Source organism: Panulirus ornatus, chromosome 67 (genome assembly GCF_036320965.1).
Source record: "Panulirus ornatus isolate Po-2019 chromosome 67, ASM3632096v1, whole genome shotgun sequence".
Classification (NCBI taxonomy): domain Eukaryota; kingdom Metazoa; phylum Arthropoda; class Malacostraca; order Decapoda; family Palinuridae; genus Panulirus; species Panulirus ornatus.
The window spans coordinates 10205486-10225987 of NC_092290.1; the positions used below are offsets into that span (position 1 = coordinate 10205486).

At 38.7% G+C, this 20502-nt stretch overlaps 1 protein-coding gene across 12 annotated transcripts in view; it reads right to left on the bottom strand.

Annotated features, from left to right (window-relative positions):
• LOC139747116 (uncharacterized) overlaps positions 1 to 20502 on the bottom strand; it is a 120009-nt gene that overhangs the window by 76071 nt on the left and 23436 nt on the right. Inside the window, exon 6 of one of the 12 annotated variants that reach the window (XM_071659014.1) lies at positions 10668 to 10886. The exons of the other annotated variants lie outside the window; for them this stretch is intronic. Coding sequence (XP_071515115.1) covers positions 10683 to 10886 — 204 coding nt within the window. The 3' untranslated portion in view covers positions 10668 to 10682. Of the gene's footprint in view, positions 1 to 10667; positions 10887 to 20502 lie in introns of those variants that run through there. 12 annotated transcript variants of the gene reach the window in all.

The window sequence follows — 20502 nt, forward strand, 5'->3', positions numbered from 1 at the left end:
AAAATACATACAAAAATTTTTGACAGTAAAAAACCCCCAAATTTTTCAGCTGGGAGTAAGTTGCTGCATTTTTTACCAGCATCAGCTCAAAACTTGCTATCTGTTTTCCCAGTTTGAGGCCTTGAATATAAGTTATGCAATCTACATCAACTCATATGCTGGGTGTAGACTCTAAATGGGACTGCATTAGCACATTTCTGCTCCAAATTAGCTCAAATCTTGGCTGTATTACATGTTACTATATCAAAAAATGCTAATGTAAATCATATCAACCCTTTAATCAGCTAGACCAACTTTCACCATTTAAAATGTGATCTAAGTATCCCTTGTGGCGTATCCACCTGCTACAGAGTTTTTAATGTGGGGCCTTGCTGAATAAGATTTACCCCTTGTTACGTTTTGTGAGTGCAGACTGGCCACTCAAGGATTAACTGTTATTTTGATACCTTCCTCTTCACCTGAATAGCTTAGCTACATAATGCTCTTCCTCATCTCTTTCCCTCTTCCTGTAGCCTTGCTATCTTTATAAGTCAGGTCTACAAATACCTGCTGAGCACTAACTAATTTCAACTTTTTTTTTGCTTTATTTCTTTCACTCCAGATGGCCTTTGGCTAAAGCATGTATTGCCCATACCATATCGGAAAAAAGTAAGACCAAAAACAGCACCACAAATTTCTGATTACTATACTTTTATACGACAATGGCAATACTGTACTCACCTCAAAAAGTATGCTGCAATGGTGATGCTGGCACAAGATTGACTATTTGAAGTAACAGCACTTTACTACAATCATTTATAAACAACACATGTAAAATTCAACGTATGACCAAAAGCAGTACCATAAAGCAATAATCATTGTAAACATTAACATGTTAACAGCAGCACAAAATTATTGTAAACATTAACAGTGTAGCAGCAGCACAAAAAACTTACTGTATTGGTATTGTTGGTAAAAGATTTACTATTTAGAAAAAAAAAAAAAAAACATGGATGGCTGCCAGGTTTGTGTGCCTCATTTACCTTGAGTAATAAGGAGGGGTCATCCAATCTTTGGGCAAAGTGTCACTTGGATTAAAATTCTCATGAGACCTACTCTTTTCCACTGTGCATAGTGACTAGGTTTAAGCTGTATTTTCATCAGTGTCAAAGACCAGCAAATGTGATAACTAAAATGTACATTTATACATAACAAGTAATGTGTATACATTACAAGGACATTATCATTATGAATGAGAAACAAGAGGCACCTGGATAATCTGATGTCCCTCCATAAGTTAAATACAATACAATTTAGCATGCAAATTCCTTTAAATTGTATTGTATCAAACTAATGTAGGGACATCTGCAAGAAAGAGAAAATCCAAATCATTGTGCATATCTATGTAACTACATGGCCTAAAATCTAATCAGTTTGTCACTTCCACCAGGGAAGTCCATGGCATATATGTGAAGTTTTTATCACGTAACTTTCAAAAGTTACTGTGCTACAAAACTGTTTCCATAGACAGACAAGCAGACATTATACAAAGATGCATAAGTTATGACATTATTTCTATATATACTGCATGTAGAACTGGAACACGATAGAAAAAAGGTGAAAAAATTAATGCCACAATTGTGATAATGTGACTTGAGGAAATATTTCCCCGAAACCAAATCATCAAAACTACAGCACTGAATTTGACTTGATGATTTTTTCATTATAATAATGATAACATCCTTGTTAGGCTGAAACACTGAAGAAATTATATCAAATTGCTAGTGACAATGGAAAAATACGATGTATTTAGCAAATTTCATTGCAGTTAAAAGTTCCATTCATGTAAATTATTCCCTTCAGTGCATTTATCAATTTTTTTTCTACATGAAAAAGAGGCTTTGTCAGTGTCATTTGTTTGAAAGAAAATCACTCAAGCCTGACCTAGGTGATCCTTGGCACAGATTCTGGTCATGTACACTAATTTTCCCTAACAAGTCCCCCATCCACAACCAAATGCACACTTGGTATTCATTTATATTTTGCTTGATTTATGGGCAATTAATGTCACATGTGTAATAAAATATATAAAGAAAGAGGTGAAGGTGAAGATTTGTAGAGGTTTTTAAAAAAGAAGAATGTTGTGCAGAATAGAGAGGTGAGAGTGAGCTTGGAAAGGAGACTTGTGTGAGGAAGTACAAGGAGAGACTGAGTGTAGAATGACAAAAGGTGAGAACAAATGCCATGAGGGGAGTGGGTGAGGAATGGGATGCTTTTAGGGAAGCAGTGATGGCATGTGCAAGAGAAGTATGTGGCATGAGAAAGGTTAAAGGTGGGTAGATTAGCAACGGAAGTGAGTGGCAGGATGAAGAAGTAAAGTTGTTAGTGAAAGAGAAAAGAGAGGTGTTTGGATGATACTTACAAGAAAGGAGTGCAAATGACAGGGAGATGTATAAGAGAAAGTGGCAGGAGGTCAAGAGGAAGGTGCAAGGGTTGAAAAAGAGGGCAAAAGAGAGTTGGGGTGAGAGAGTATCATTAAACTTTAGGGAGAAAAGAAAAAATGTCTTGGGAGGTAAATAACATGCATAAGACAAGAGAACAAATGGCAACATATGTGAAGGGGGAAAGGGGATAGTGATAACAGGGAGTGATGAAGTCAGAAGGAGGTGTAGTGAGTATTTTGAAGCTTTGTTGAATGTGTTTGATGATAGTGTGGCAGATACAGGGTGTTTTGGTTAGGGTGGTGTGCAAAGTGAGTGTCAGGAAGAGTGGTTTGGAGAAGAGAGAAGAGGTGGTGAAAGCCTTGTGGAAGATGAAATCTGGAAAGGGAGTGGATTTGGGTGGTGTAGCAGTTGAATTTATCAAAAAAGGAGTGACTGTGTTGTTGGTTGATTGGTTACTAAGGATACTCAATGTATGTATGGATCATGGTGAAGTGCCTGAGGACTGGCAGAATCCATTGTACAAATCAAAGGGTACAAAGGTGAGTGTTCAAACTACTGAGGAATAAGTTTATTGAGCATTCCTGAGAAATTGTATGGGAGGGGACTGACTGAGAGGGTGAAGGCATGTACAGAGCATAAAACTGAGCAGGAGTAGTGTGGTTTCAGAAGTAGTAGAGGATGTGTGGATCAGATGTTTGCTTTGAAGAATATGTGAGAGAAATACTTAGAAAAACAGATGGATTTGTATGCAGCATGTGTATGAGTAGAAAGAGAGGAGAATGCTTGGTTCCCAGTGAAGGCTGGTCAGCAGTACGGGTGTGTGATGTCCCCATGGTTGTTTGTTTATGGATGGAGTGGTTAGGGAGGGAAATGGAAAAGTTTTGTAGGGAGGGGCAAGTATGCAGTCTGTTGGGATGAGAGGGCCTGGGAAGTGAGTCAATTGTTGTTTGCTCATGATACAACACTGGTGGCTGAAGTTAGTGAATGAGTTTGGAAGTGTGTGAAAGAAGAAAGTTGAGACTAAATGTGAATAAGTGCAAGGTTATTAGGTTCAGTAGGGTTCAGGGATGTAAGTTTGAATGGAGAAAAAGTGGAGGATGTGAAGTGTTTTAGATATCTGAGAGTGGACTTAGCAGCGAATGGAACCATAGAAGTGAGTCATAGGGTGGGGAAGAGGGCGAAGGTTCTGGGAGCGATGAAGAATGTGTGGAAAGAGAGAACATTATCTAAGAGCAAATATGGGTATGTTTGAAGGAATAGTAGTTCCAACAATATTATATGGTTATGAGGTATGGGTTATAGATACGGTTGTATGAAGAAGGGTAGATGTGTTGGAAATGAAATGTTTGAGGACAATGTGTGGTGTAAAGTGGTTTGATGATTAAGTAATGAAACAGTTAAAAAGATGTGAGGTAATAAAAAGAGTATGGTTCAGAAAGCAGAAGAGTGTGTGTTGAAATGGTTTGGACATATGGAGAAAATGAGTGACAAAAGGTAGACAAAGATCACAAATTTGTCAGAGGTAGAAGGAACAAGAAGTGGGAGACCAAATTGGAGGTGGAAGGATGAAGTGAAGAAGACTTTGAGTGATTGGGGCCTAAACATGCACGAGGGTGAGGCACGCAAAGAATAGAGTGAACTGAAACAATGTGGTATATCGGAGTCGATGTGCTGTCAATGGACTGAAACAGGGCATGTGAAGCATCTGGAGTAAACCATGGAAAGGTCTGTGGGGCCTGGACATGGATAGGGAGCTGTGGTTTTGGTAAATAATACACAACAGCTAGAGACTGAGTGCGAACGAATGTGGCCTTTTTTTTGTCTGTTTTCCTGGCGCTACCTTGCTGATGCAGGGGGTGGCAATGATGTTTCCTGTATGAATATGTATATGTGTATACATATGGGCCAAGTTAGGATATACCCTTTAGAACACACTTCTCTGTTCTTAACACTACCTTGCTAATATGGGATAAGGCAAATATGTATGAAGAAGATATATGTATGTATGTATGTATATGTGTGTTTATGTATATATATGTGTATATGAGTGGTGTTTATGAATATACATATGTGGTGTGAGGTGGTTTGATTGACTAAGTAATGAAAGGGTAAAAGAGATGTATGGTAATAAAATGAGTGTGGTTGAGAGAGCAGAAGAGGGTGTTTTGAAATGGTCTGGTCACATGGAAAGAATGAGTGAAGAAAAATAGACAAAGAGGATAACATAGAGAGAATGAGTGAAGAAAGATAGACAAAGAGGATACATGTGTCAAAGGTGGAGGGAATGAGAAGTGGGAGACCAAACTGGAGGTGGAAGGATGGAGTGAAAAAGATTTTGAGCAATTGGGGACTGAACATGCAAGGAATAGAGTAAATTGGAATGATGAGGTATATCGGGGTCAACGTGCTGTCAATGGATTGAACCAGGGCATGTGAAGCATCTGGGGTAAACCATGGAAAGTTTTGTGGGGCCTGGATGCAGAAAGGGAGCTGTGGTTTTGGTGCATCATACATGACAGCTAGACACTGAGTGTGAATGAATGTGGCCTTTGTTGTCTTTTCCTAGGGCTACCTCGCATGCGTACAGGGGGGGAGGGGGTTGTCATTTCATGTGTGGTGGGGTGGCAATGGGAATGAAAAAAGGCAGCAAGTATGAATTATGTACACGTGTATATATGTCTGTGTATGTACATATATATGTATACGTTGAAATGTATAGGTATGTATATAAGCGTGTGTGGACATGTATGTATATATATGTGTATGTGGGAGGGTTGGGCCATTCTTTCGTCGGTTTCCTTGCGTTACCTCACTAACGCGGGAGACAGCAACAAAGTATAATAAAAAAAATTAAAAAAAAAAATAGTGGATGGGTTGTTCTTTGTTTCCTGGCTGATGCAGGAAACAGTGATCAAGTATTATAACAATAGGAATAATAATAATATCAACAACAATGTTATATGAAAAACTGAACTTATGTCTCTATTGGCTTTAGAAATCTAGGTCACAACTGTAGCAATAATCAAAAACACAATCATCAAGCGGATAAAATAAATGGTGCTAAGTCATACTCATAATAATATTCAACATAGTAGCAATAAAACAAAACTACAGTTTTTTAATGTTAACTGAGTGTACTGCATATGTTTTTTATATATCACTGTCAACCATGTCTGAATTTTACTGTAAAAAATTAGATGTCTTGAGCTCTACAGGAAACAAGGACAACATTCCAAGAAATAAAAGTCTTGAAATTTTTCATGTTGCCATATTTCAGTAGATTCAATCATTCACAAGCAATATAAATTTTTCTTGTATGAACACACCATTCATTTACTATTTCTTTGGTTCTGATTATGTTAATTTGAGGAGCATGTCTTGAATTCAAGTGTTGTGACTCTTGCTTTTGTAGGTTTCAAAGATATAGAAGAAATATGGCAAAATCAAAATGGCAGTTAGTAAGTGAAAGCAAGGTCAATGACCAGGAATATATTGACAGAAACACAGTTTTGGGTAATAATGGGCTGAGGATCAAAGGGAGGGGTAATTATGGAGACCAAAATCAAATGTAGCACTAGGATCTGAAGACGTTTCCTCAAGGTCTTGCTTCTGGGCCGTGCTAGGGCAGTGTGCTCCACCTGCCCCAACACTTTACTGCATGTCAGTGAAACCTAACCTATGTTTTCCGAAACCAAAACCAGCATGAGTGAAACCACACATACTGGATTTGTCAATAGGTGAGGGAAAGATATCCTAGTAATGAGAGAATGAGAGCCTCGGAAAACATCAGCAGAGCTTTTATCTCTTGGTCTGAAGGTAAGAAGTATCTAAATTACTCATTATCTATGTACAATAAAGAGCCATCTGATAAGGTCACTCTTTGTATTCTGTGTTGCTCTGATTTCCTCATCCCTTTCAAAGCAAATAACACACCACTCTGTTGGTATTTCTATGTTTTTGTCACTGACCCACTGATGATGCAAATGCCTGCTGGGAATATTTTTGAATACCTAATGATATTACATTTGTTGATCCTGGTATCATCTGCTAGGGACAATGCACTGTAGCTTTGTTTCTATTCCTTAAAAAAAAAAAAAAAAGACAAGAAAGAGCAGTGGTGGAAAAGAAGTTCCAAGGGAAACATATTGTCACTGTAAGAAGTATTATATTATCTACTTGTTAGGAAGCTGTAAATTCACAGCCTTTTTTTTCCCCAGGATACTTCTAGAAAATATGTTTTGAATATCATGACACGATGCTTTTGCAAACTCTTTGGAAACAGCAAAATCTATTTTTGTCATTTCTCAAATATGGCATAGGAATCAATGAGTGTGCTAACTTTTCACAGAAAATGAATGATTGAAAACATTGGTAAAAAGCAATATTCTATACTACCAGAAAATGTGCCAATGATTTTTATAAATACTCATAGCAGCAATCAACAGACTACTCTGTCATGGTGACGCTGGTAATGTAAAAGATTTTCAATTTGGTGTACCTAATATTACAGAGAAATTTTTTTTTTTTTTTTTTTTTTTTATACTTTGTCGCTGTCTCCCGCGTTTGCGAGGTAGCGGAAGGAAACAGACGAAAGAAATGGCCCAACCCCCCCCATACACATGTACATACACACGTCCACACACACAAATATACATACCTACACAGCTTTCCATGGTTTACCCCGGACGCTTCACATGCCTTGATTCAATCCACTGACAGCACGTCAACCCCTGTATACCACATCGCTCCAATTCATTCTATTCCTTGCCCTCCTTTCACCCTCCTGCATGTTCAGGCCCCGATCACACAAAATCTTTTTCACTCCATCTTTCCACCTCCAATTTGGTCTCCCTCTTCTCCTCGTTCCCTCCACCTCCGACACATATATCCTCTTGGTCAATCTTTCCTCACTCATTCTCTCCATGTGCCCAAACCATTTTAAAACACCCTCTTCTGCTCTCTCAACCACGCTCTTTTTATTTCCACACATCTCTCTTACCCTTACGTTACTTACTCGATCAAACCATCTCACACCACACATTGTCCTCAAACATCTCATTTCCAGCACATCCATCCTCCTGCGCACAACTCTATCCATAGCCCACGCCTCGCAACCATACAACATTGTTGGAACTACTATTCCTTCAAACATACCCATTTTTGCTTTCCGGGATAATGTTCTCGACTTCCACACATTTTTCAAGGCTCCCAAAATTTTCGCCCCCTCCCCCACCCTATGATCCACTTCCGCTTCCATGGTTCCATCCGCTGACAGATCCACTCCCAGATATCTAAAACACTTCACTTCCTCCAGTTTTTCACCATTCAAACTCACCTCCCAATTGACTTGACCCTCAACCCTACTGTACCTAATAACCTTGCTCTTATTCACATTTACTCTTAACTTTCTTCTTCCACACACTTTACCAAACTCCGTCACCAGCTTCTGCAGTTTCTCACATGAATCCGCCACCAGCGCTGTATCATCAGCGAACAACAACTGACTCACTTCCCAAGCTCTCTCATCCCCAACAGACTTCATACTTGCCCCTCTTTCCAAGACTCTTGCATTTACCTCCCTAACAACCCCATCCATAAACAAATTAAACAACCATGGAGACATCACACACCCCTGCCGCAAACCTACATTCACTGAGAACCAATCACTTTCCTCTCTTCCTACACGTACACATGCCTTACATCCTCGATAAAAACTTTTCACTGCTTCTAACAACTTGCCTCCCACACCATATATTCTTAATACCTTCCACAGAGCATCTCTATCAACTCTATCATATGCCTTCTCCAGATCCATAAATGCTACATACAAATCCATTTGCTTTTCTAAGTATTTCTCACATACATTCTTCAAAGCAAACACCTGATCCACACATCCTCTACCACTTCTGAAACCACACTGCTCTTCCCCAATCTGATGCTCTGTACATGCCTTCACCCTTTCAATCAATACCCTCCCATATAATTTACCAGGAATACTCAACAAACTTATACCTCTGTAATTTGAGCACTCACTCTTATCCCCTTTGCCTTTGTACAATGGCACTATGCACGCATTCCGCCAATCCTCAGGCACCTCACCATGAGTCATACATACATTAAATAACCTTACCAACCAGTCAACAATACAGTCACCCCCTTTTTTAATAAATTCCACTGCAATACCATCCAAACCTGCTGCCTTGCCGGCTTTCATCTTCCGCAAAGCTTTTACTACCTCTTCTCTGTTTACCAAATCATTTTCCCTAACCCTCTCACTTTGCACACCACCTCGACCCAAACACCCTATATCTGCTACTCTGTCATCAGACACATTCAACAAACCTTCAAAATACTCATTCCATCTCCTTCTCACATCACCACTACTTGTTATCACCTCCCCATTTACGCCCTTCACTGAAGTTCCGATTTGCTCCCTTGTCTTACGCACCCTATTTACCTCCTTCCAGAACATCTTTTTATTCTCCCTAAAATTTACTGATAGTCTCTCACCCCAACTCTCATTTGCCCTTTTTTTCACCTCTTGCACCTTTCTCTTGACCTCCTGTCTCTTTCTTTTATACTTCTCCCACTCAATTGCATTTTTTCCCTGCAAAAATCGTCCAAATGCCTCTCTCTTCTCTTTCACTAATACTCTTACTTCTTCATCCCACCACTCACTACCCTTTCTAAACAGCCCACCTCCCACTCTTCTCATGCCACAAGCATCTTTTGCGCAATCCATCACTGATTCCCTAAATACATCCCATTCCTCCCCCACTCCCCTTACTTCCATTGTTCTCACCTTTTTCCATTCTGTACACAGTCTCTCCTGATACTTCTTCACACAGGTCTCCTTCCCAAGCTCACTTACTCTCACCACCTTCTTCACCCCAACATTCACTCTTCTTTTCTGAAAACCCATACTAATCTTCACCTTAGCCTCCACAAGATTAAATATAAATTATAAATATAAATTAAATATAAAAAAAAATCATATAAAGAAACGAGTAAGATCAAAGTCAGCATCACAAAATGATAATCACCACCATTTACATGCTAGTGATAATATGCATCATAACAAATCAGCTGTAAAGGTGGTTTTAGCAAAAGATTTACTGTTTGATATAAATAATATCATGAAGCAAAGACTTACGAACAAAAGCATGTATTAAAACAAATTAAGACCAGAAACAGCATAAAAAATGAGCAAGTAACTAAAATACTTTGGCCCAACTGACTGCCTGCTGAACATGCCCCATTCTCCCTGGGCGTACCAGGAAGGCTCACCAAACCTCATGCATGAAAAATATTAAAGGGAATTTAGTGCAATGGCAATGAAGTTTTGACTAAGGTTTTCCATGGGTTTTCCACATCTGGTAATGGAGGCCATACTCACTAAATGTGCAGGTACTCTTTGACCTTTAAATGTCTCGGTTTTCCTTTCCAACCTTCAAAATTCACTTTTTCTAGGTTGGTTAAAAAAATGTTTAAAACTTCAGTTTCAAAGCTATGCAAATAAGGACGAAAAAATATATCTTTAGAGAGCAATTCTCATCCACTAACACTAATAATGTGTAGATGTTTTCTAAATTTTTGGGCACATCAAAAAATGTGGGAGTGAAGTTTTACTGTCGAGTTGCCACTGGGTGTTTTTTATAGTTTATCTTATCCAAATCAAAAAATTAATCATTGATTATCATACAGTTTTCATACACATTGAACATTCTTACCATATATCTTTGCCAACTCATCATTTATCATGCATCATACAAAGTCATTTCATCTCAAAATGCTTTCATCCAAGTGTTTCAAAGTTCTTCACATCAAACATCTTGTAAGTCAAATATATTTTGAGTAATGACAGTCAGGTACTCTTTCCCAGTATGTGGTAAGCTTGTGTTCCTGAATGCAAAATGTCTTTTATGCCTGCAGTGTAAATAATTATGAACAGAATTCAAATGCAAATGATAATGCCAAATTGTGCATATGTAAAAACTCAAGTGAAAACTTTCCAAGCTACATAACCAAAAAATGGTATATACTCAGCAAACTAATTCTTCATCTATACTTTGGGCCAGATACCCAAATAAAGAAACAATCAGATAAAACAAAGCCATATATCTGCAAAGTTTTCATTTTTCCTAAATCCCCATTTTCACCTCTGCTATCCTTCCCATAGAACTCTTTTCCTTATAGAAAAAACATCTACATTTTCTTTTCTTACTAAAATATGAATTCAGCTTGGTAGTAAGCAGATTCCTAGGTGTTCATATGTCTCCTCAAGATGTGGTGTTTAAGATTTGACTTTTGTGCAGACCGATGTGAGCAATATGGGCAAGCAAAAGGCTTCTCCCCTGTATGGATGCGAGTATGTCGCTGTAGGTCCACCTTGTCTCTGGCATGGTACCCACAATAGCTGCACCCATGGGAAGGCCTGCCTGCCCTGAACTGGCATCGCTGAACCTACGGGAACAGGAGAACCTAATTCACTCATGGCCCATATACTCAATCTTCACATTTTTCTGGTACATCCATTACACAGTATGAATAATAATCCCTGTGTTTTTGTCCCAAAGAACACTTGGTTTATTTCTCAGTCACTTGATGATCCCAATGGATTAGAAACAAGAGCCTTACTTTCCTAAATAACAAGAATTGTAATCGTGTGACCTGTAGCGACTAAGCAGTTCACGGGATCATAATGAAAATACACGAGCTGGAAGTCTCAACTTACAACACTGGAAGCTCATCCATCTAAAAGACATTCACCAAAACTTTTCACTGTCATGGAAAGTCAAGCGGTATTCAACACCTGACTCCCAAAGAAACGAGCTATAGCTGAGAAGCCAGCGACAATAAACCGTTCGTAGGATAAAAATGTGCTCATCTCTCAGAATTCGAACATAAAGTAATCTTATCCTCCAAGAAGGTAATTTTAAGCAAAGTTCTGCAGACAGGCAAACTGATATATGGGCATGCAGTCAATCTACAATCATCTAACTATCCTCAATACATCAGTTACAGTAAAGTAACTGCAAATGACTGGCAGATGGAGTGACTAATGGACATGAATTAATAGCTCGAAAACTATAGAATAAAATAAGAGATGGAGTGGTGGAAGGACATTCTAACCACTGTATACCTACTGGGTTTACCAGTTGTGAAAAAAAAAGACAAAAAAGACTTCACTAAGATCATCAAGTCATACTTTTCCATCCCATCTAGGTCATGAAATATGATCATGAATGGTATAATCATAGGGTAGTAAATGACGATTTTTATGTGTTCCAAATATGAATGAATCATTAATCAATGATGTATCAGCCATTGGGACAATTCTAACACATGGTTTCATTCCAGGTCCTAATCCTTTACCTGAAAACTTCACAAAAGGCCATGACACTTTAGTCTCTTTGATTCTGTTTGAGCTAACTTAGCACATCCAGCAAACAAAGTTCCCTATAAACTATATAATAAAATATAACCATAAAAGATTATATTAATGTTTCAATTCTATTCATTTATGGCAAGAAGCATAAATGATGATTGCCTTTAAGAAACATATGTTCAGCAAACAAAACATTCTGTGAGCACTATAAGATACAGACTGAACATATATTCTAGTGGGAATATACAATGAACAGTGTGTAGCTCATATTTAAGTTAATAGTTCACAGTATCTAATACCTATAAAAGATTATTCCATTATGCTTTTCAGTCTCACACATGGAATTATTTGAAATGACAGAGATACCAACTGATAGAAACATCATTCCAACAGGTAAAAGCCCTCAATCTAGCATGAATACAATATGTCACTGTTTAGTTTAAATCTAACCTGTAAAGTAATATTCACTTGTTTTACAATTGGAAAACTCATTTACATTAAGGCAATCCGTAATGTTCAACCAGTTTTGATTCAAAAATCAAATGTTCAGAAAAAATGATAGGTCTACTGTTGTATGGTTGCGAGGCGTGGGCTATGGATAGAGTTGTTCGCAGGAGGATGGATGTGCTGGAAATGAGATGTTTGAGGACAATGTGTGGTGTGAGGTGGTTTGATCGAGTAAGTAACGTAAGGGTAAGAGAGATGTGTGGAAATAAAAAGAGCGTGGTTGAGAGAGCAGAAGAGGGTGTTTTGAAATGGTTTGGGCACATGGAGAGAATGAGTGAGGAAAGATTGACCAAGAGGATATATGTGTCGGAGGTGGAGGGAACGAGGAGAAGAGGGAGACCAAATTGGAGGTGGAAAGATGGAGTGAAAAGGATTTTGTGTGATCGGGGCCTGAACATGCAGGAGGGTGAAAGGAGGGCAAGGAATAGAGTGAATTGGAGCGATGTGGTATACAGGGGTTGACGTGCTGTCAGTGGATTGAATCAAGGCATGTGAAGCGTCCGGGGTAAACCATGGAAAGCTGTGTAGGTATGTATATTTGCGTGTGTGGACGTGTGTATGTACATGTGTATGGGGGGGTTGGGCCATTTCTTTCGTCTGTTTCCTTGCGCTACCTCGCAAACGCGGGAGACAGCGACGATGTATAAAAAAAAAAAAAAAAAAAAAAAAAAAAATCAAATGTTTATCATGTTAGGGTAAATGGCATGGGTGTGTCATTGTGATGCCTATCAGGGATGATGTTTTGTTGAGTGGGAGTTATTGATTATTTGAGGTGATGTGAGGATGCAGGCTAGATTCATCTGTCTTGCGTTAAAAGGGAAATGATTGATTTCAGTGGTGGTGCAGTCACCGTGTTTTGTGAAAGTCAGTGCTCTATGTGATACAATGTTGCATGTTTACTTCTGCCTATGCAGTGTTTGGGAGCTGCAATGTTAGTGGATGGTAAAAGGAAACTATGTCAGAAGAAACTGAAGGGAGTTAGAGACAGAACTCCACTGGAGGTTGAGAATTTTAGAAGTGTGGCCTTTGTGGGTGACCAGCTTGGGAACTAGCTAGGAAGTTCATAATTTTTCATTTCTATGAACAGCCATATCTGCTGTGTGAGGAACCATAAGAAGGATAAAATACTTGGGTGGCATGTCTTTCCACTATTACCACATGTGAGAGGGGCGTGTTAGGTTGAAACCATTCAGAAAGTATCTTAAGAGGTTTGTGAGTGGTAATGTTGTGTTTGGTTCTAAAGACTTAATGAGAGGTTAAGAAAGGAGCATTAAGGTTGATTCTATTATGAATAAGTTTTATATGGAGTTGGGATGCTGATTAAATTGGTTTTATGTGGCAACAGGAACACAGGAAATATTTCTAAACTTTCTGAGTTTCCTTTTTTGATTAACCTGAATCATTCACCGAGACATTTGTTTTCTCTGGCATGATAACACCATTGCCTATCAATTATTTCCTTGGTCATGACCATGTAGGTCTGGGGAAAATGCATTCTGAGGTCAGGTGTTTTGACTATTATTCTAAATTTCATGAAAAAACAAAAACAAGGTGTTGAAAGGGTAAGAGAGTGAGGATAAAAAATCCTGGAATTAAAAGTAACAACTAGGCCCAAAATGTCTCTTCTAGGCCCTGCTTGTGGGCTAGGCTAGGGTAACATGCTCCAGATGAAATGCAATAACCACCATGAAGGCTCTTCTGGTGGTTTAAACACTTTAACACATGGGATAATTGATGCATTCTTAAAAATAATGATGAAAGTTATCAAAAGCTGGCATATGGCCATGCCGAAGTTCAGTTCCAGCTTCGAGTAAATGCATCCTGATGCAATGTCCAGAAATGAACAATTAGCTTCTAATGAATGTAACTGCTCCAATGTTGTTTATGTTGAGTCAGTTAGTGCTAGTGAGATGAGAGAAGTCTTGCATATATAATCACAGGACCTAGCCTTCACTTAACCCCAGCATAATATCTGTGAGAGGACTGTATAGATACACAGCTTTAACAAAAAATGTTTCATGCTCTCAGAAAGTCATGCAGTTAGTGATTCTACGACACTTCAGGAAGTACACACCAAAGTTGATTTCAAAGCGCTGCAAACAAAAGTTTCTGTAGATATCCTCGATGGATTTACAAGTTCTTCAATATCAAGTTAGTTAAACATCATCTGTAGATTTACAGATTTTTAGGTTCAAGTTCCTCATTCACCTTGATGGATTAAACAAAAGTGGTTGAAGAATTTTTTTTTTGACATTTCTGGCTGATAATTTTTCTAGATCTTGCAAACTGGTAACCTTAACAAACAGTATCCAATGCTATCGGGGATGCCATTATGAGTAAGCAATTAAGCTATTGGGGATACCATTAAGTTTAACAATATTTTTGCAGTTTAAGGGAAGAATAAGCATATGTTTCCTCATTGGGATTACTAGGAGGAATGGTAAAATAAAATTAGACCAGGCAAGGACCTGATTATTTTGTATTATTACAAGTCATCAACCCAGTCATGTAAAAAATATACTACACAGAGAAGTATTGGATTAAAGTACAAAATATCTGGGGCTCTTTCTGAAACAGCGCTAAATCTGACTTAATAATCATCAGCAAGACAAAAAATTCATTCCTTGTCCTCACACATAGAAGAGCAGTTTGAATCCCTAGGGATTAACGTATGATACCTAATAAACAAGTGATGCCATACAAGCATAAGCTTAAAGAGGACGATACAGGAATAGAAATCAGTATGGAAATTTAGCTCGTGCACTGCTGGATCAAACTTGTTGCTCACCGATGCAGTTAATGACCATAACATTGATATATCTTTTGGGAACAAATGGAAACTACGACAGTTCAAAAGCCATGGGGATATCTTCAATCCACAGAATAATGCAGACATTATGGAACCCTATTACCTACTTTGTCACATATAGCTTTCAAGGAAGGAAACCTTCGCTCACTTTAATGCCCCAGTCCTTCCAATTTTGGACTTACATAAATAGTGATAAATTCAACCAATTTACAGTGTGAGAAAAGCATTAATGCATCAATGTTAGTAATATTCATTATGATCTTTTAAGTTTTATCACTGGTGACAATCACAATTAAGGTTACCATACAGTACTTAAAAACTGCAGTGTCAGAGGCTCAACGATTGTCTTACCATATGCCAAGTTTGGTACAGTAAAACTATGTACAGGATTTGTTCACTCACTTCAAGAAAAACAGTGATACTGTCTCCCAATTACTTTTACGTTATGGTGAGCTGCCTAACAGGGTAGAAGATGTGAAAAATTCTAACAGGTGTAAATAACTCTAGGTTTTTCCAGATGAGGAAGGGAGGGTGAAGGATATATAAAAGTTAAGGTTATACCAAATAAAAGGAACCCACTTTGGAAGTTGGAAGCCTTTTAGGTTATTCCAAAGAAAAAGAGAAATCTTGTCAAAGAAGGTGTAAAAACAGAGAAACTCCACCAAGGAAGGTGGAAAATATGTTAAATACAGATTGTGCTTTCCACACAAGAGCAACCCTGATGAAAAAAGTTAGATGCTATTATATAATCAAGATTTCCAAATGATGAGTTACCACAAACCTGTACTTTTTAGTTTTTAAACATTGTAATATGCATAATTTTATAACTGCTACTCTTATTAAAGTTTAAGGTGGTTTAGTTGCATAAATTTCACAAATATTGGTCAATGTCTAGTCTAATATGTAAAAGAATTATTTCTACTTGGTTCTGCAAGCATTTCCGAAGCATGGATGTAGTCCTAATTTCAGATGATTTCTTACATCACTATCATCATATGAAAACTGCTTATACTTTGCTGTGTTATAGTGTCATTTTCATTATATCGAAGAGTTCAGGTCACAAAAATCATTCTTCTTCGCTTGATGGAAGGAAAAGTGAAATTCAGGATTTTGTTTCATGGTAATTTTGTATATCTGAAAATATTCTCTGAAATACTGATCAGTCAATTTTAGTCATACTATCAGGATATTGGGTACAGCATATGTTTTTATAATTCTGAGTATTGTATCTATGTGAATCATGTCGATATCTTCCAATGACTGCAATTACAGTGTTTTTATTGCTTACCTTTCTAATTTGTTAATTAATATATCAAGTATGCATTCACCTACAACACATTTCAGACACTGATATATTCATTTTCATAATAGCCCATTTCTGGTGTGGTATGCAGCCTAGTCTGGCAAAGACAAACATTCAGCACATTCCAATACAATCTCATCTCAATATGCTCAGCACACAGCTCTTTGCAAAACTCCTACTGAAACCATTTTACAACCACTAAACAACTCCTAAGCAGAAATAGAAAGCTTATCTCAGTTTCTCACTTTAGCAATAAATACTAACAGATTCCTTCTTGTCCAACAAAAGAAACATTGACAAAACATATACACAGCATAATGACTTGACAAGTACTAAACAACTGCCCTCCTAACCCTGTCTTGAACTCAACTCCACCACACATGCCCCTATACGAAAGCACACTCCCTGGGCTATCTGGACACCAACCATCTCTCCAACACTAAAAACAATGATTCACAATACCATAACACTCTTCATGCCCAGATAAAACTTCCATGGCAAAGATGCTGAACACCTATATAACGAATACTCACCCTAAAAGACACAGAAAAAAAAAGCAATACAGCACTTCCCGACATGTAAATATGGGCAATATGCTTACTTGCTTATCTCCTGCCCTAGGAGTTCCTTCCATTTTTTCTTTTTACTCATGGCAGGACCACAGGTAATAGAGTCCAGATGTGTGTGTATCTATGTGGGGAGAATGTTGGGCATCTGGGCAATAAGTTTTTGGTGCCTTCATTGTAGAAGCAGCATCCCAGGTAAATACAACTTTTGGTATATGGTAAAATGATGAAAATCAGAGTAGATGGGGAAGTGCAACTTGTGTTTGTCTGCGATTGTGGCTTCTGATAGGTGCATGTCTGGTTAGGTGGAGCTTAAGAATATGATGGGAGACCAATTGTTTAGTACTATTTGGGTAATTTCAATCTGTATGTGTTTTGTTAACTTTACAGTTCGTGGGGTAAGGGATCTGTGGGTGAGGTTGCTGAAGTGTGAGGCAGGACACAGCTTGTTTCTACTTGGGGCTTGTTGGTTGGATATTGAGAGGTTTTAGTGGGAAGCATCTACTGCTGTCGAATAGAACTCAGTGCTGAACAAACTGAGGTAAAATTGTATTTGGAGGATCTTCATTTTATCATATAAGAGTCGAGTGTTTAGGGTCGCTAGACAGATTGACTGTTCTGAGTGCTATAAACTGTGTGGATTACAGCTTTATCATGTTAGCTTTTGAATGGGTGGAAAATGAGTCAGGTGATGTGCAGACTGGAGTGGATGAATTGTTTGTGGATAATGCTTACAGATCCTTTTTATTGTCTAAATTTGGTGCTAGTTAGTGTTCTGAGGACATTTAGTTCGAATGTTGCATTTATGTTGATGTTTCCGGTTGGAGAGTGAATGTTGCGTGTTTTATATGTCCTGCTTATAATGACAGTTGTTTAGTTCGGCAACTGTAAAGTGAGGTGGATTCATGATTGTCTGGGATTAAAACAGAGACTGAAGACTTCTGTGGCGATGCATATATTATGTTCTGGGTGAGCCATTATTCCAAATAAGTAATGTAATGCTGCATATCTGGTGCTGCTCCTGTGCTGTCAGGCAGAACGATGCACTCCACACCAATAAGTATTTATTCATTTACCTATAATTATCCAAGGACATCTTTTTAGAGGCTCCTGAAGCCTAAAAGAGCCCTACTTCCAGTAGCAGGGAAATATGGACTCTTTTGGATTGAGAAGTTCTTTGATGAGACTGCATTTCCAATGATAAAGCCATGCTAAAGCTGGCTTTTCAATCCTGGTTGAACATCAGAAAGGCTGAGCCCAGTTACACATACAAGTAGTAGTAGTAAGTAATGGCCCAACCCACCCCCATACACATGTATATACATACACGTCCACACACGCAAACATACATACCTATACATCTCAATGTACACATATATATACACACACAGACACATACATATATACCCATGCACACAATTCACACTGTCTGCCTTTATTCATTCCCATCGCACACCTCGCCACACAAGGAATACCATCCCCCTCCCCCCTGTGTGTGAGGTAGCGCTAGGAAAAGACAACAAAGGCCCCATTCGTTCACACTCAGTCTCTAGCTGTCATGCAATAATGCCCGAAACCACAGCTCACTTTCCACATCCAGGCCCCACACAACTTTCCATGGTTTACCCCAGACGCTTCACATGCCCTGATTCAATCCACTGACAGCACGTCAACCCCTGGTATACCACATCGATCCAATTCACTCTATTCCTTGCCCGCCTTTCACCCTCCTGCATGTTCAGGCCCCGATAACTCAAAATCTTTTTCACTCCATCTTTCCACCTCCAATTTGGTCTCCCACTTCTCCTCGTTCCCTCCACCTCCGACACATACATCCTCTTGGTCAATCTTTCCTCACTCATTCTCTCCATGTGCCCAAACCATTTCAAAACACCCTCTTCTGCTCTCTCAACCACGCTCTTTTTATTTCCACACATCTCTCTTACCCTTACATTACTTACTCGATCAAACCACCTCACACCACACATTGTCCTCAAACATCTTATTTCCAGCACATCCACCCTCCTGCACACAACTCTATCCATAGCCCACGCCTCGCAACCATACAACATTGTTGGAACCACTATTCCTTCAAACATACCCATTTTTGCTTTCCAAGATAACGTTCTTGACTTCCACACATTTTTCAACACTCCCAGAACTTTTGCCCCCTTCCCCATCCTAAAATTCATTTCCGCCTCCATGGTTCCATCCGCTGCCAGATCCACTCCCAGATATCTGAAACACTTCGGAAACACTTCACTTCCTCCAGTTTTTCTCCACTCAAACTTACCTCCCAACTGTCTTGTCCCTCAACCCTACTGTACCTAATAACCTTGCTCTTATTCACATTTACTCTCAGCTTTCTTCTTTCACACACTTTACCAAACTTAGTCACCAGTTTCTGCAGTTTCTCACACGAATCAGCCACCAGCGCTGTATCATCAGCAAACAACTGACTCACTTCCCTAGCTCTCTCCTCCACAACAGACTGCATACTTGCCCCTCTTTACAATATTCTTGCATTCACCTCCTTAACAACCCCATCCATAAACAAATTAAACAACCATGGAGACATCATGCACCCCTGCCGCAAACCTACATTCATCGAGAACCAATCACTTTCCTCTCTTCCTACACGTACGCATGCCTTACATCCTCAATAAAAACTTTTCACCACTTCTAACAACTTACCTCCCACACCATATATTCTTAATACCTTCCACAAAGCATCTCTGTCAATGCTATCATATGCCTTCTCCAGATCCATAAATGCTACATACAAATCCATTTACTTTTTTAAGTATTTCTCACATACATTTTTCAAAGCAAACACCTAACCCACATATCCTCTACCACTTCTGAAACCACACTGCTCTTCCCCAATCTGATGCTCTGTACATGCCTTCACCCCTCTCAATTAATACCCTCCCATATAATTTCCCAGGAATACTCAACAAACTTATACCTCTGTAATTTGAGCACTCACTCTTATCCCCTTTGCCTTTGTATAATGGCACTATGCAAGCATTCTGCCAGTCTTCAGGCACCTCACCATGAGTCATACATTCATACATTAAATAACCTTACCAACCAGTATATACACACACATACACAGGTGAAACCAGACTTTGCCTACACAAAATTACATAGAAATCAAAAAGTCCCTTTTGGCGAGGCTGTATCACTGGTAGTACAGTCCTGTCAAAGATCTCACTCCCAGGAGTCCTGCATTTCCGTTACAAGAAGTATTGCAGCTCTGTAGCTCCTGGGTAATACAAGGTAATACATGAGCTCCTGGGTAATACAAGGACCCTTTCTTAGAAGGGGGTCTTTGGGCAATGACAAATGAAAATAAAAATCAAAAAGAATGAATACACACCCACACACAAAGAATTAAGAGAGCTAAGTTACAGGGAAAGACTAAAGACTTTAAATCTACCCAACTTGGACGAGATAAAAGAGGGATGACCTCATCGCAACCTTCAAGTTTTTAAAAAGACTGA